General features: G+C 37.6%; 1 protein-coding gene across 10 annotated transcripts in view; it reads right to left on the bottom strand.

Moving 5' to 3' along the window:
- lama2 (laminin, alpha 2) overlaps positions 1-18,261 on the bottom strand; it is a 189,922-nt gene that overhangs the window by 85,453 nt on the left and 86,208 nt on the right. For 9 of the 10 annotated variants that reach the window (XM_044168817.1, XM_044168814.1, XM_044168815.1 and 6 more), the window contains exons 16-20: positions 15,361-15,572; positions 14,270-14,381; positions 13,181-13,294; positions 9,942-10,069; positions 5,389-5,475 (exon numbers count right to left, since the gene is read on the bottom strand). In XM_044168817.1, coding sequence (XP_044024752.1) covers positions 5,389-5,475; positions 9,942-10,069; positions 13,181-13,294; positions 14,270-14,381; positions 15,361-15,572 — 653 coding nt within the window. The remainder of the gene's footprint in view (positions 1-5,388; positions 5,476-9,941; positions 10,070-13,180; positions 13,295-14,269; positions 14,382-15,360; positions 15,573-18,261) is intronic. The other variant, XM_044168819.1, reaches the window with a different exon arrangement.

The following is an 18,261-nucleotide window of genomic DNA, read 5'->3' as shown; positions in this document are numbered from 1 at the left end:
AAGATTCTTTGTGTTCAGTGAAAAAAATGAGTGAAAAAAAACATCCCATCCTTTTGATTGGTATCATTCATGGAAACAAAAATTAAAAATGGTTGTTGGCAACCTCGAATGAGGACAAGGACACACAACTGTGAGAACTGTCATACCATTTCAAGATTTATATTTTTGCTTTTCAGCCTCTTTCGTTTGATTAATAATAAGAGGAAGTCCCGGTGCTGCAAAATATATTAACCTGAGACTGCTGCAACGTGTCAAGAGCCACTGAAACCAAATAAAACAGGCCTAAGCTGAAATAAAGCTCTACAGGCTGAATTGGGACTTGAGATGAGAGAGGAGAGCAAAGGGAGGAGGGTGAGTGGGAGAGAGAGAATAGAGGAGAGGAGAGAGAGATGGAGAGGGAGGAAAGGTTTTCACATTGAAAAGAGAATTGAATTTAGAGAGAAGGGAAAAGAAAGGACAGAGAGAGGGAAAGAGTCAAGAGCAGCCAGCCATTATTACCACTGACCCTCCTTGGTACTCAATAGAACTGGTTTATTAGCTTCTGTGTGTGCATGTTGCTGAAGTCTGTGTGTGTATTTCTGTTAGTGTGTGTGTGATGCTACAAGTACATTCTTCTAGTCAAGTGGAGAATCGTAGTGGCAGCAATCTCACTTCTTGATAGATAGAGAAGAGGAGCAAAAGTGGGCGTTTGTATTTCGCTTTATTACCTCCACCAATTATGTTTTCGGTGCATTTTGTTTGTTTGTCTGTCTGTAACCAGGATGAAAAAACTACTGGCTCGATTTTCATGAAACTTGGTGGAAGGGTGAGGCATGGGCCAAGGAAGAACCCATTAAATTTTGGAGCGGATCCAAATCATAGGGTGGATACACAAATAATTTTTCACTTTCGTTAATATTGCGAGACAGGTCAAGTGTAACACCGGTGTCTATGGCAAAATTAACTGAATTCATAGCCCGTCGTAATTACAGTGAATGGTGTGCTGCAACTAAACATATAACAAAACACAAGAGCCACCTCAAACATCACTGTAGAAACAAATGCAGCAGGTATGTAAGAAATAAGCAACCAGGGATGTTCTTTACCGGATTAATCCGGTATTCCCAATCTAAAAATGTGACCCCTGTGAATCATGCAGATCAATTAGAAAATATTTTATGGATGGCTGCGCTAGCTTCTCTGTCCTCTCCGTGTTTGATTGAGGGCGGGGCTCAGCTCCTATACACGCACACACAGCGGACGGCAGAGCAGAGTGGCTGCAGTGGAGAATGAACCATGTGAAGTGAAGGTAATGTTTTACTCCAGGTGCCGACAACTCGAGTAAAAAGTAGAAAATCAATATTTCCACCTGCTTTGTCCGCAGTTGTTGTTGTTACATCCACAGCGTGCTTGCTTGACATACGGTAAATCTAATAGTTGGGGAAATATATCCAGACATACTGTATATAGTAGTTGCGCTTGCACACGTGAAGACTGGACTATTGGCCTTGGCGGATGTCTGCACTCTCCGAGTGCCTTTCTAGTTTACAAGATGAATTCACACTTGAAGCTTCTATTCTATTATGTTACATACTGTCAGTATGTGTATGTGTGTAGTTACTTGGGCCTCAAGAGAAAGAGAAGGTATTTATAGTGGAGAGTCCAGAGTGTTTTAAGGAGATATATTGGGGGGGGGGGTCAGACACCTGGTCAAAGCCTTCAGAGTGTACAGGAAGCGGACAGTGAGCACAACCGGTAGAGAGTTACAGAGGGATCCTAAAAGTTATGTTCTTTTATTTTTAGTGTTATAAATGGGGAGTGGGCGCCAGGGGAAGACAGGCTCTGCTCCTCCCTCATACATTTTTTTAGATCAACTTGCTCTCTGTGAGTGCTACTGTATATTTTCTGCTAAAATTAGAAATTGGGGCAGGGTGTTTTTAGGGAGTAAAATGGGACTTTCATGTAAATAAACATCTTGTAGTAATTTTTTACTTTGAAATGTATGTGTTTCACTGCAGGGAAATAAGATCAAATAAGGTCTTGTTTTTGTTTCAATATGACTAACTTTTACAATTTCTAATAATCAACCTTAGTGCCACTTCAGGCTGCCAAAGCAAAAAAGTTTCATCTTGCAGTTTTAAATCACCTCAATACATTCAAAGAACAATTGTGACTTGCTGCACTCAGAGAGTGAAGCAATGGAAGTATCGGCACTTTTCTCATAAAACAGAAATTTCTGTCTTTCCCTCTCTCTCTCTATATTGAAGTCCTTAACATTCAAAATTAGCTACATGGGGTTGTTGAGTCACCAAAAAAACAAATTAATGTGTAAAATCAGAAATACCTTAAATACCTTAGACCAGTAACATCTGGATATACTGACAAACCCTAGATAGAACTAAATGGCAGATTACAACTCAAAGTGTTTTAGTTGACATATTTGTTAGGCAGCTGCATTAAACAGCTTTCAGCTAAATTCTAAATGGCTGTTTATGGACAGGAAATTGAAAAGCAGAATCACTTAGCAGCGAGTGGATAGTCTATTAGCATGGAGGGAATAGAGTAGCTTATTCTGTTAAAGCCCATAATACAGACAAATTGGCACATTACAATTAATTACTACTAACAACAACAAAAGCACTGTAGATAATGAAGTGTAATGGCAGGTAGTGCGCATAGCAGGTATCAATTAGACTAATAGAACAAAAAACAACCAACTGCTGATTATCTCTTTAATACTGTTATTAGTAATAAAATATTATTTTACTTTATTTCAGCTCCTATGGGCTCTGAGTCGGTGCAGCAACCAACAGTCTCTCTTTCTTTCTCCTTTTTGTTTACCAGCTGTCGTCTCTCACTGACTGGAGGCACCATAAGGCGTCAGAACAGCACACACACGACCACAAGAATGTACATACACAGATGCATTCTGTATATTCAACAACATTTACATACACAAACATATCAATACACATTTGGCACACAATCGCCCCAAAACAAGCACTATTATCTTAATCTAGAAAAAGCAGCTCTGATGACACCTTGTGATCATTATTGGAGCTTTATCCAATTTAGTTGTTAGTTAGTTTAAAACACTTATTTTCATGCACTTCATGCAATTTCTCACTAATGGATGTGCATGGAAATACTTCAGAAAGGTGAAGCAGTCAACTTCTACTGGTTGGGCTCTCTGTTGACACTAGACAATTTTGGTCATTGGCTGGATTGGTGTGCAGTGGCGATGCATCTCTGTGACAGACAGTTAAAAAATGGACTGACAATTAGTCAGTTTACTTTCCAGTGGCAAAGGAGGATTATAAAAAGACTAGACAGAGAGATTCCGCTGTGGACAGCATGACGAGGCATGTAGACTATGCATAGCAGCGAGCTGAAGCTCTGTGTTCACCAGCAGCTCTCTTTTAACTGGCAACAAATAGCAAAGGCCTGTATACGGTGCAACTGAACACCTATTTAAAGATATAATAATTGTCAATGTAGATACACACCTAACACTGACTGACATAACAAAATAGAAATTCAATTGTATCCAGCTAATGAAAGCACTTTCATTTGCTATTCTCAAATAAAATGGACACTTTGAATTTCTGTAAATTGTGCAGCACTCCCTGTGCAAACTTCAGTAACAGAAAATTCAAAGATGATCACATCACAGTAGGAGACATAGAATCCAGTGCTACAATGTTGCCTTCAGTGCCAACCACAGGAAAATCAACAACATCTTCAACACCTTGAAGAGAGAGATATGTCTCTTGCAAATGAGCAAACTAAAAAAGGAGCAGCCAAGACCTCTCATATAGTTATTTTAAATTGTGGGTCAGGAGCATAAAGACTTGTTTCTAATGAGTCCCCTCCAGATCTAGTTTAGTCAGTATCCTCCACGTCCAATATGATAGCTATAAATGAACTTGTTTGATATTTGGATACCACTTTCTAATAAGGCAACCTTTGTACAGGGTTTAACGTTGTAACTAAAGGCTTTATTAAAAGTAAATAGGTCTGTTATAAGCCATTAATGAGAAACACTTTTGGGTTGCGAAAAATCCATTCGACTGGCTGAACTGTTTGGCCCTGGACCAAAAATCTATTTATTAAGAACTTAACATTTACTACTGCACATATGATGGATCAAAAACCCTTTATTCATGACTTACCAACATTTATAACTGGATTATTACACACATTTAAAGGATAAACAACTGCCAAAAGGATTTTTCACAAAATTGTTCTTATTAACAGCTTATAATTTAGCAATAAAGCATTTGGTATAAAGTATACAGTATGTGAGATTCTTTGTTATGTGTCTTGCTGTTACCCTTTCTGATGAACCGAAGATGAAGACCTTCATATAATATTGCAGAAAAAAAGACAATCCAAATCCTCTTTCTACGGGAAAAATATGAACTGTAACAAGGTCACTTACTCATTTATGCAGTAAATCACAAAGAAAATATTAGTACTTATCAAGCACTTTAACCTCACTGCACACATCAGCTCACACATGCACATTTCAACATTAAGTTGACATCCAATGTTCAGTCGACCCACACTGCCGTCCAACAAAACTGAGCACAAGGCTTTGTCTGAAGTAGCTGAAAAGCTGGCTTTTCAGAGCTACAAGATTAAACTCGACTGCAACATTTTTGTACAGTAATTACAGCATTTATTTTTTTAAAAATGCAAAAACTTAAATATACTGAATACTAACTCATAATTTCAGTTCATGGGAGTTTCAGTTCAATACAGAAAAGTCAAAATGTGCTGTATTTCAGTGAGCCTGGGTGGAGAAAAGACTATATTTACTTAGTCTGCGTCACCACATGACAGTATAGCCTGAAGTTTTAACAAGACTAGCATCCAGAGAGACTTCTCATTAGTACTGGCTTGGTAAAGAAGCTCACAGCTAATGGAACAAGAATGTCACTCAACTCATAAATGTGCTGTGGACAGAAAGCTAGCTGGACAATGAGACATAGAGCGCTCAAAAAAAAACTGTTAATAAGCAGAAGTTTCTGTTTTCATTTGGGAATGGCTGACTACAGACCTGATTTATTTTCTAAATAGTCATTTTTAGAAATGACAACAATAACATTAGCTTTATTTAAAGATTAGTGCTCATATTCAATTGTGCAGTTAGTTATGTTCTGATGCTGCAATTAGGTCATGAAACATACTTCGTACTTAATGGGCCAAAGAGTTATTTAAAATACGGGTAAACTTTAAAAACAGATTTGAAATCACAAGATTGATGGATGTGCATTTATAGGTTTTGATAAATATTGATGAATTGAGTGATTTCCAGCTCTGTATTCAGTAATAATGAACTTAGCTACACTATAATTGTGTGTTTATGAGTAATTTTTTATGTTCAGTGTGTGTTTTGTGTGTTACCTGTCACATCGTGGTCCTGTGTATCCAGTCTGACACTGGTCGCACAGCAACTCCCCTTCTTCACCTAGGTGGCAGGTGGGGCTAAAACTATTGTAGTTACCATGACGACGTTGTTGAAGTTGTTGATGAAATTGGTAGTGTTGTCCCAGTGTGGAGAGAGGGAGGAGGAAGAGGAGAGGACAGAGGTGAGTTAAGGCCATTGTTTGTCTCCCCATATACACACACCTACACCTGTGTCCCTACTCCTCACATTCAAACTCTGTAAGACACACACACTTAATTTCCTCTCTCTGACACCCACACGTCTGCACTTCCACACACTCCTGAATTTGAAAACACTCTTCCTCCCTACAAACTATAACCGAAATGAACAGAGAGAGAGACAGAATAAAGCGATAGTCTCTTACCCTCGTTCTGTCACCCTCCCACTTCCATAAACTATAGATAGTTTTGCTGGCTCAGGTTCCAGGACTCAGACTGACTGGCATGCTAACTGCAAGCTGGCTCATGGAGTTACAAGTAAGCTTGCTTGGCCAGTGCATGTAAACAACAAAAAACTGTAAAATAACACTTAACTGTTGTATAAAATGGGTTATATTTGTAAGTACAATTGGGGTTGTATAAAACCTGCTGTACTCATTGTGGGCAATGCTTAAGTCAAGGTACTGTAGCAGCGCAATTTCTAAATGCTTTTTGGGGGAAAATTATGTGATGGGAGAACACGTGTAAAGTAAAAATTTCTCCCAAAACAAAAATTTATGTATTACACGTTTATCTACTTTATCTATCTACACTTGTCTACCTATCTTTCAGTCATGTACAGTACTTGCAGAACATTATTAACTTTTATTACAGATTATATGCTGCTACTGTAAGAGAGAGTAATATGGATAAAATCTCTATCATGGTATATGGACAATTTTATTTCACAAACATAAACTGTTCACTGATAAAATAACCAGACAGGAATGTTTGTTTTTGGCTAATCCAGAAAACCAAATACCAGACAAATCAAGGTACTTCATTACATTCATGCAAAAAGAAAACAGATCCAATATCACCATAAAGCACATTTAAATGTTGCCTAAAGTTGTTAGATAAGTTTAATGACTGAGCATGGTAGTATCCTGATATATCAAGTCATGCCCAGCAACACATTCCCAACCTATAAGATATCAAATGTGTATAAAGGTTTCATTCAAGACTGAGACACAACCAGAAAGCACTTGGAAAGTGCTTCTGCCAAGGCGGCACAGTCATCTAAATGAGTTACTCTAATAATAGTACTTCAATCTTTTAATCGACATCTGATCCAGATCTACATCAATATATATATATAAATAAGAATAGATAATCATGCAGATTTTGGGTAGAATGTCCAAATCCTGGGAATATTAGGGATTTTTACAAGGATTAATCATGCAAATTTCAAGTGACTCAGACTCAAACCATCAAATAAGTGTTATGTTGCTGTAGCACCACATCTATGTGAAACAACATCCAATTTTGGGGGTTGGTCAGAGTTGACATGCAAATTTGGTTACAACTGCACAGTGTACAAAGAATTGTGGCAAATATGTTAAATAGGCCATGACTACGTGAATTTAGCTACCTTAGTTACAGGAAAACACTTGGGGATGTAAAGTAAAGTAAGCTGTGTAGCAATTTTAGGAAAGACTGGGTGAACTTTTGTAAGAACAGTTGTGAAAATAGCTTTTTAAAATAGAAATCAAAGTGGAAGTAAATCTGTGTAGGTAGAAATGATTAAGGCCTTTATGAATAGATAATTCACCAAGGAACTTCCAGTAAATTTCCCTGAAACCTGTAAAGTAGATTGAGATCTAACTGACAGACAAATTAAAAGACTGAAAAAACTCCTTGGTAGTGAGGTAATTAAGCCTGGGTGTAAATAAAGTGGAACAGCACTGCGGAAATAAACTGATTTGTACTGATTTGCTGTAAATCGCCACCGTGCTTAAACTAATATGGACATCAATTTATCAGATGTTGACAAGAGCTTAGAGATTACTGCTAACGGTAACAGAGTCTGACTGACTGGCTGGCTGGCTATTTGAGTGATTGGCTTCAGTGAACCTAAGGGACTAGATGGCTATTTTGAGGTGCTGAAAGGCATGGCACCTTCAAGCTATTATTACTGCAGGGGTTACAGGGAGGGGGCAGAAGAGGGAAGAGAGGAGGAGAGGTGTGAGAGAGAGAGAGAGAGAGAGAGAGAGAGAGAGAGAGTTGTATCTTTCTTTAGCTCTGAGAGTTTTGAACATGACGTGTCATGACTGCATGAAGAATCTCAGCTGTTGCTGCCTGTTTGCACGTGTGTGTGTGTGTGCCCATGCTGTGCACCTAACACACAGCATCTCTCGCTGGTCATTTGGAGAAACTGCAGATCTATAATAGCGGAGGTCAATATCCAATTTAATTAATGTTTATGTATTGTTTCTATTTATGACAATATCTTTTGTGCAAATTAAGTTTCAAAATCAGAAAGATATTCTGACACCAACAGTTGGTTTCAGTTGAACATTTCGTGGCTATTAGCAACCGCTACTAGCACAGTTCCATAGCAGTTACATCCACCATTTTGTCAGATCTGTGACTGAACAAATATTGACAGGTATATTTCATCTACTCTCCAAATGCCCTTGTTGTAGCATTATAGCTGTTTAGTGATTGTTGATTTGTTAGTCTAGTTTTTCTGCCAACCAAGCTAGGCATTATACTAGCTGTCTGAGGCTAATGTGTTGTGTTAACTGTTATGTATTACTCTTTGTACTTTTACTCTTGTGGATTTTGTGTATGTTGACTAGATTAATTACTGTATTTTCAATCGGGACTTAATGTTGGTCTTTCACTAGCGATACTTTGTTTTTTCCTGGCATGAGGGACAATGTGAATCCAGTTTCCCTGTTACTCTGGCAATTAATTTTTACAATATATTTGGTCTAACTCTTGTTCATGGTACCTCACCTTTTTCTGATTTGTAATTCTAGTATTGAATTTGTTGTTTGTCAAATACTGTTTTCATAGTTTCACAACTCCCCCCAGTAAAGACTTCACAAGACAACTCCTGTCTTCAAACTTTATTGGAAGAGTGTTCAACTCATTGTATATCTTTGCACCTACATGCATAGTGAAGGCAGAAGAAGAGGGACCACAACAGCTACTAAATGGACCTTGTGGTGAGACTGTTTTGTCAACTACTGCTTCCAAGTTCAAAGTTGATCAGGGCCGACAATGATGGCATCTTCCATGCCAACAGAGGGGAAACAGTTTACCAAGATGTGACAGCAGGGCCAGCATAGTATAGGGAGAAGTAACAGAACAGCAAAGGCGGCAGTATTCAGATGACTTCTGTTCAGCACAGGTGGACCAAGCTGCAATGAAGTGGGAAACCTGCCAGTACATACAGTATTTGAATGACCTACAGGGTCTGCATGCTTCCTAGACAGATATATTTTACAGATATATTTTAAATTTCTTATTGTAAATGTTTCTATTTTATATTTATATATGTTCTTCACTTTTATAGTTTTTATTTTTTCGTTTTCTCTTACTATGTTTTATTGTTTTGCACCAAAATACTAAGGTAAATTCCTTTTATGTGAAACCCTATTTGGCAATACACCTGATTTTGATGAACCATCAGGTGAGTAGCCCTATCCCATGCCTCTAAACTGGGCTGCTTCTATGACAAACAGTATTGTGCAGTCCAAATTACCAGTGACTGAATTCATTTTTAAATAACTGCATAGAATTTCATACATATTCTCTATTACTCTCCAATACACTTATTTGTAACTTAGAGGTCAATTTAGTTAAAGTAAAAGTATAACCAATGGACTGCTGTGCTTAACCCTGGAGAAGGTGTCAGTGTGTCTTCTTAATGTGTTTTTATATTGGTGTTTATGTACGATAGGTCTACTAAGATTTTAATTAATTTAGAATTTATTAATGTGTAAAATGTGACATTGTTTTTCCATACATCGGATATTCGTTCACTGCTTTTTTAAAGTACATTTTTACCAGATACAGTACTTTCTGTAACTTGAACAACCGTGATTTGAGACTGAAGTAGCACAGCATGAGTGATTTTCCATACAAGATGAATGGTATGATAAAGCTTTTAGATACCTTATTAGTAGTGGGAGGTTTGAGCTTGCTACTGTGTTAAGTTTTCTAGCCACAGTTAAGTTGATTCTTCCAACAGTGATGACATTTCCACCCTCAGGGATAATGTTTCTCCACTTATATTGATGCTTCTACCTGTGGTGATGATATTTCTATTCAAGTCATTATAATTCCTACCCACAGTGATGCAGCATCTAATTGTGGTGATATACTTTAAAAGACAAAAAAAATGTAGTCTGAGTGTCAGGAGAGGAGAGGAAAGGAGAACATTATGAAGAGACGGGTTAAAAAGAGAAAATAGGGGCCACAAAGTCAGAGATCTGCACTGTGGGATCAGCAGTGAAAGACTGAAGCGTTTGATTAGATATTGTTGTCATGGCAACATTACCCCCAGTAAATTCAGAACCTACTTGTTGCTAGGAAGATTGAGCGGGCAGGTGCAGGGGTGACAGTCCGCAGGTGACCCACGGGTGGCATTGCCATAGTAACCAGGTACGCAGGTGTCACAGTGGGGGCCTGTTGTGTGGTGGGAGCAGTCCTGGAGGAGACACATAGTTCATTTATAATCAGGAAAACAAATTGAGTATTAGGCAAACAAACCGTCTGATCAGTTAACCTTAGTGTCATGAGAAGATCTTAAGCACTTTCTGCAATGATGAAAACCTATCTGTTAATATTGTCTTCAATCATGCTTTAGGCAAGAAAACAACAGTCGCATTCCATTAAACCATTAAAAGTAACATTTTCGCCAAGTGTTTCGAAAAACTTCTCGAAAACCTTGAAATTGTCTTGGAAACAAATACAGTTACAGTTTTTGCGTTTTTTTAGTAACATTGTTTTGGTTTTCATTGCAAAAACTGACGAACTCAGTGCATGTGTTGTAAACAGACACAGACAGGTAGAACTACATCCAATTTTAGCACAAAATGATGATGAAGCTGAATAATGAGCCACAAATTAAGTTATTTTGCAGTTAATACCAAGTGTAGGACGCAAGTTAGGACCGTGAAAAAGAATATGACCCAAGAGCTAACAATAGCTATATTTTAGTGTGATTAATGTCACACTTTGCTTCTAGAGGTTAAACGTTAGAAAGGTAAAAACTAATAGGCACAAAGGTTACAGCACTGCAATAAGAAGAGCAGACATTTGTAGATACATCTTTAGAAAAGCAAAATGGTTGTTATTAAATAAAGTTGTCACATCAAATCATTGTCAAGCAGACAGCAGCGGGAGGAACAATCTTGAGGAGGTCAAGGTTAATGATATGGTTCAGGATTAGCATCACATTTTGTTACCATAGTAACCAAGCACATAGGATTCACAGGTACATCCTCAACCAAACACTTGGTCAATAATGTCCCTCAGAACCTATAAAAAACACTACAATACAGGGTGAATACAGGGTTCATTGTTTAATAAACTCCACTAATTAAAAAAGTTTGATTGAAAACAAATGATAGCAGAAAATTACAAATACTATGCAAAACATATGGCTATGAATTCATTTTATTTATTTTCAGTATTATTTGTTGATATATTAATATCAGCCTTATTATTTTTCTTTCTTCTGTGAATGTTTTATTGCCAAGACGGTGTGTCGCCATGCGTGTTTTGACACTCTGGCTAATGTCAAGATAGAAATGTGTGAGATGACAACCAATGATAAAATAGTAATAATTTTATTTGTATAGCACCTTTCATACATGAATTGCAGCCCAAAGTGCTTCACAGTATGGCTTTAAAAACAAAACACAATAGATACCAAAAAGATACATTTATAAAAATAGGAAAGATCCAATGAAAAACGTAGAGAGATAAAAATTAATAAAAGTGACAGTGGGAGAAGATAAAAACATACTACATTAACTAAATGCCTTCCTTAATTAACTGGGTCTTCAGTTGTATCTAGTGTGAATCTAACGAAACAACACGACTGACAACGTGCCTTATTTTGACTGGTTTGCCTTACAACTCTGTCTCCACCAACAGTAATATCACAAAATTTGAATAATTCCTTAATAACTAATTCCAAAGCTGCCTCAAAAATAGTTAATTAAAATTACTTCTTCAGCATGACATTTCACTGGTCTGATGCAGAATAAAAATAGTAATTTGTGTTTAACATTTCAGTTTAAGATTTTACTTGTGTTGATTGTGTCCCTCCCACTAGGGAAATCAGGTTGTCTGTTATTTTCTTTTCTAGGCCGACACATCCCTGTTTTTATATGTTGCACATCCTGACACATACACACTGTGTTAACCACGGCATCATTCAGTCAGCTATAGCCAGAAAACACAGTCCTCAGCTAAGTCGACTTCAACCAAGTTGTCCTTCTCTCTGTGGATGGATGTATGTATTTGTGTATATGTGTGTGTGTGTAAGAGAGAGAGATCGATTGAGCCTGCTCGTCTGTCTGTCTTTGTCTGGCTCAGAGTGTGTGTGTGTTCCTCCATCTGACATATCCCAGCATCCTCCTCATCTATAATGAAAAATAACATGGTAATACAAAATCCACAGCTGTGTGTGTGCTGGTGTGTGTGTATTAGTGTATTTTTTATTTAGTTCGATGCTAACTGACAGCTTAAGCCTGAGGCAATGTGTAGACTGGGGAGTGACGATGTGTGTGTGCAGATGCACATGAGCAGGTTGGCATGCATGCGTGTGTGTATCTCCCCAGTATATTTAAATGCGTGTTTGTGTAAGTTAATTTTGATGTCCATTTGTGAAGCCACGGAGCGTCTCTTAACCCTGCAGTTCCTCTGATGGCCACTAGATGGTGGTTCCAAGAACATTGCACTGAAAAAGTGACTCCTAACTTCACTCTTGTATACAAAGCCAATGTGTCTCTCTTTCCTTTATGCTGATCTGATTTAAGCTTTTGTGTCATAAAATTATATTGAGAGGGCGTGTCTTCCCTTTCTAAGCTCCCTCAGGACATCCACACCAATTACTGCTTGTTTTGCAGCACTTGCATACCAGGCTGTTTCAGATTTCAGCAGCCTATTAGTCATGTCACAGACACTGCATTCATGTTTCCTACAGTTTATGGAGTGAACTCTCAACTATGAATTGACCAATACATGTGAGCAATCTAGGGCTCCCAGCCAACTGATTTAACCTCTCTCAATTATTCAGCAAAATCAATGCTGTGAACATGGGCTAGTTGACTGTTTAAAACATAAATAAAAATGTCAGCTCATTTACTCATGACAGACAAGTTATTTACTATTATATCTTAATGATGACAAATGGAGGGACAGCTTTATGAGTTAAAGTGATATTAAAGTGAATGATGTGTTAAGGAAAAGCACAATACAAGCAATATTCTGTCTAAAATTATAACATTGCAACTCGAAATATTCTGCACATTTTTCAAAATATAATGTTTTTCCGTTTTGGTATTGTCTTTTGACATTCTGTAAATATCAAAAGCGATAAAACCTTTTCATGAAAGCTTTTACATTTGCTGCTCTCAACACTTGATGTCTGGTACCTCAAAAAAGTTGTATAAGTTTTTTTGGCTAACCAATTCAAAAGAAAGAGTAAAGCGGAGTAAATCACTTCAATCGCGATTTTGAGCACTGAATAAAACTAAATGATCAGACAGACAGACAAGTGTCTTACTCAACTTATTGGTCATCTTACCAGGCAGTGTCCTGTGATCTCGTGGCATTGTGTAGCGTGTCTGTGGCAATGACAAGCTTCACACACACCATTATACAGATTCCCATTAACCCTCCGAAAACCAGGAATACACGCCTGAAACACACACACACACACACACACACGCCCACACAGTTAGAAAGACAGGAAAACAGAGATGTCTGTCTTTAAGCTGCTGCGTGTGGAGTATTTATCCCTTTGATCCTCTAATTAGCACCTTGAGTGTGTGTTTTTGCAGTTCTCTGTGTTACACTGTGAATGTTTGTGTGTGATTTTGTCTGTTGAGTTTTAAAAACGTAACGTACGTACGAGTGCATGTGGGTTTGTGTGTCAGTCAAGACTAGAAGAGCAGTAAGTCAGCTACATTCTGAAACTAAACGCTGATTTAATGTGGTTTTGCTCAGGAGGCTTTAAAAGAAAACTGGGACGATCCTTTCATCAGTCATGTAATACTACAAGTAACATGTTTAAGAATCAGATATACTAAGAGAAAAATAGAATAAAACAAAGCTTTAGGGAGCAAATTGATGTGTTTGGATGTTTTAGTGTAGCTCATTTGCCAAAAATTGCATTTACAGCTACACTGCTCAAAGTGTAATACAGTTTTTATTTCCAATAAACACAGTTCCTTCTAGGGAGCCATTGGTTCCCTTTCCATTTTTCACTGTGGGATGAAATGAACTTCCAAAGTCTTAAAATTTGCTTGAAATATTGTAGGTTATGTTATACCTGATACCATTGTATTATTAATGGTTTAATATAATGGTGCAAGCTTTGAAGAATAAATGTTACTTTTTCAGAACTTGCAGACACTGTGATTGTTGACTGAGTTTAATTTGAAAAGACTATTGAGTCTATTTGATCTAATCTGTAAACAAAAGTACTCAAGTGCTTAATTTGTTGACTGACATTTTACATTAAAAAAAACTCCAATAAATGGCTTTGGAGTCTTGGAAAAAAGTACAAGAGTAAAAGTACAATTTTACTTATGTGCTTTTTCTTCAAGACTGTTTTCTATTGGTTATTGTAGAGGAAGTTTTAAAATTGCAGTAGGTGTGTGAGTGTGTTTACCTCACATGAATTTCCAGCATATCCAGGAGGACAAGAGCAGATTTCTACAGCTGATGCTCTTCTCTCTCCTCTTGCAGAGGGATTAGCTACCTGCATTGTGAATGAGAGGAGTCTACATACATACACCACACAGACACACACACAGAAATATCAAGCATAAACATGTGGCACATTGGTAGTCTATCAGTTGTTACAGTTAAACATACGCCTTCACTTAAATAAGCAGGGTTATTTGGCTGATTAGGCTTTTAGAACTTTTATGACCTGAGTTCATTCTCTCAGGCAGAATTTACTTCCAAACAGTGATAAGCTTCACCAATTAAACCGCCATCTTTATGTTTAGGTTATAGACGATTAAAGTAGGGTTTTAAGGAGGCTATAAGAAAGAACTGCCTGAGAGTCTCAACTCTAGGCAAGTTGTTTTGTAAAAAAGCTAAGACTGTGGCTGCTGAGGGTTTACATTTGTTGCTACTATTCAATACTTAATATTTAAAATTTGGGATCATAGTGTAACGGCTGTGCAAAACAACACTACCACTATGAAAATGTGTTTATTCTTGTGTTTAAGAACAACAAAGTACAACTGTTCACCAAGGGACTCTAGCGGTTGCAAAAATTCTGAACTTCGTTGATTGTATACATAGTGATGTACATTTTACTAACAAGATTTTCATGCTATTATCAAGTGTTTCCCATAAAAGTACATACTTGTCATGGGACAATATCTACACTTGCATGGAATCCCATCAATAGTTGCACTACAGTAGAATCAGTTCAGGTACTGATTCTGATAGTGCTGATCAGTTATAGGGCATTCAATAGGTACTAGTAAACAAACTGCATATCCATCACATCATATTACATCTATTAAATGATTTGTTGGACTTTTAAAGTAAAAAAAACAAAACAAACAATACTAAACACCATACTAAAAATACTAATTATGACTATGTCCAGGATACTTGACTTGCTGTATGTTATCATCCAATAATGCCCAACAGTTTAAATGTAAGAGTGGATTGAAATGTATTAAGAGTGTGTGTGTGTGTGTGTGTGTGTGTGTGTGTGTGTGTGTGTGTGCGCGTTTCTACCTGTACACAGCGCTGGGTTCTGTGCTATAAGAGGCTCGGACCATCACTCTGGTCACACTGGCTAACACTGACAAGAAATCCCTCCGACTAATTGGCTGCGCGCTCTCTGAAACCAGGAAGTTCTCAGGAAGGAGAGCAGTGTTTTTGGTGCTTGGCGAGGACGGGTACACCGGCTGGCCAAACCTTCTGTCAATAATCTTGATCCCGCCTCCCTGGAAGAGAAAGTAGAAAGAAACATTTTAAATTTGTGGGTTTTTATCTCTCCTTTGCTGCAGTTCGCTTTTAAATCCATAAGTCAAGAAAGTGGATATTCTTTAAAACATAAATGCAGTATGACACCTCGTTAAGAAAGGACTATGATATTCAACTGATCAGGGGGGAAAAAGAGGGTAAGAGTGAATGATATGTCATTAGGTAATGAGCTGCAGTTTCTATTGACATTTTGAATGGACTGCATGCAAAGTGAATTAAGCCTGGCTTGGTATCTGACTATCTCTTGTTGAGAACAGATCAATGGCATGTAGCGGCTAACGCAGTGACAACTACTGATTGGGGAGAGAGAGAGCGAGCTCACCATGCCAATAAACTATTAAATAAAAACTAATTGAAAAAGTAGATGGGAGGGATAAATAGACAGAAAGTAGTAGCAGGGCCAAGAGATGCAGAGATAAAGACGGAAAGAAAGAGACAAAGAGGCAGACTGACAAGAAACACCTCAGAGAAAATTGTTTTCATTAAGTTTCTGAAAGAGAGGATTTTACTGTCTATCTTTTATTGTCTCTGAAAATCAAATTCAGTAATTAAAGGATAAGGTTGGCACTTTCCTATATCTTTCTTATACATTTGTATTTGTTGAACATTCAGATCACTAGCCTACAGTAAGACTGTGGCTATATTATCAGCAGGCTAGATAGTATCAGATGTATGTTTAAAATGATGGTGTAAGCTAACTTAGGAGAAATTACTAAAATGCATTTACTGTTAATTAAATGCCTAATTGTTTGAGGTGTATGTATGCTTGTATGTATATGCACATGTTGCTTATGATTTTAATCCTCTGACATGGGAAAGCACTTTGTGCTTATTGCTTGAAAAGTTCTAAATAAATAAAATTATTATTAAATGTAAAATATATGTGTTAAAATAGTAGCTGTAAATATGTACCATTTTAGCCACCAAACAAAAACACAGATGCTACTGGTGGGGGACCACCACCTGAGGACCTCACACCCACAGAGGAGCTGGTGTTGAGCTACAACCGGGGGCGCTCACTAATAGAGGGAATAGATAGGGGGGACATCATTCCCCAAGGTACTCGGAAGCAATATGTACAAGGTATTGTCTACTACAATGGAAGGCCTATATCTTTCAGTGAGTGGCGACACTATATGTCTGCTAGATCCCCTGTGTGACATATGTGCGAGTAGGTCTTTTGTTTAAACACTGCATTTTAAGCAATTCTTTCTTCTTTTGCTTTATCAACTGCAGTGTTCTTCTATTTGCAGGGAGATGGTACCAGCCTTGGGCCCTTGATGAGGAGACTGTATGCAGCCACAGATGCCAGAGGTAAGAGTAAGACCAAATGTGAAATGTTTTGGATGTGTCTGGATTCTACAAATGATATATAACCTTACACCTTGCTGCAGGACATGACTGGAACAGCAAGTACGTCAAGTACGTGAAGTGAGTAACTCCTTATATTGCTGTTATCAACTATATAAGCAGCTACTATTTGACACATTTTCTCTTTCACAGGATGTCAGTTCAATATACAAGTGTCATCTGCTCATTGGTAGTGAAAGCCAGAAACTGGACATGGAGTACAAAAAGCTAAAAATTAAGAAGTTGGAGAAACAAACAGGAGAATGATGTAAGTATAAATTTAAACAAAGCAGAAGGTCATGGTTGGGACTGTAATTAATGTTTGTTTTTTGTCTTCTCAGCTTGAACAAAATGAGGGAATTAATAAATAACTTCCAACACAACGTTGGCACACTTTTCTTTCTTAAATTATACAAGCTAAGATTTCAACTAAAATGTTTCCCTCCAAAATAAAGGTGACCTTGAATAAAATGGGGATTAACTGAAATAGCTCTTAATTTATGTTTCAGAACATGACATATGTGATGCGAGTGCAAAAAGACACTTGACGGAACATTCTTTTGGGATTCTGTTTCCGCCCGTCTGGCATTCTTTGACACACAGCTAAATTAAACTTGATAGTTAGCCTGCTATGGAGCATGCTAATCCAGTTGTATAAGTTCCCTTGGTTACTGAGCAGGGAATCCTATAAACCACAGTAATGGAACAGATCTCTCACTTAAACTAGCGAGACTTATCAAATTAAGCCAGGATTTTCCTTTATCCACCTTGATGGAATACCCCTCAGGTCTTCCCATGTGGCTCTCAGCTCCAAGCTCATTTGTTCATTCAAACATGGGTCACAAATAATTTTAAGGGCTCAAAATATATAGATTTGCACTAATGAGCACTAAAAGGGAATTTGGAAACAAATCAAAATCAAGTTTTCATCTGTTTTAAGCTAAATCAGAAACTCCAGATGCACATATTTCCAGTACATTGGTTGTTATTGTTGTCATGAATAGCTTGGTATTTGCACGTTTTTTTAACTGTGCTAATGGAGGCTGATAAAGTGGGCTGGATAGAGAGAAAGACGTGGAAATCAACAAAACCATACAGACAAACAGAGAGATTATTGTCTATTCAGATCCCACAAAGTAACAGAACAAAACCACGCAACACACAATATCACAACTTCATGCAGAGAGTAAACAGTGTGTGTGTGTGGGGGGGGGGCCAAAACGAGACAAAGGCAGAAAGAGAGAGAGTGAAGAGGGAGGGGGGGAAGAAACAAAACGAGACAAAGGCTGAAAGAGAGAG

Source organism: Siniperca chuatsi, linkage group LG16 (assembly GCF_020085105.1).
Source record: "Siniperca chuatsi isolate FFG_IHB_CAS linkage group LG16, ASM2008510v1, whole genome shotgun sequence".
Lineage (NCBI taxonomy): Eukaryota > Metazoa > Chordata > Actinopteri > Centrarchiformes > Sinipercidae > Siniperca > Siniperca chuatsi.
This window is presented reverse-complemented; position numbering and strand designations above follow the sequence as displayed.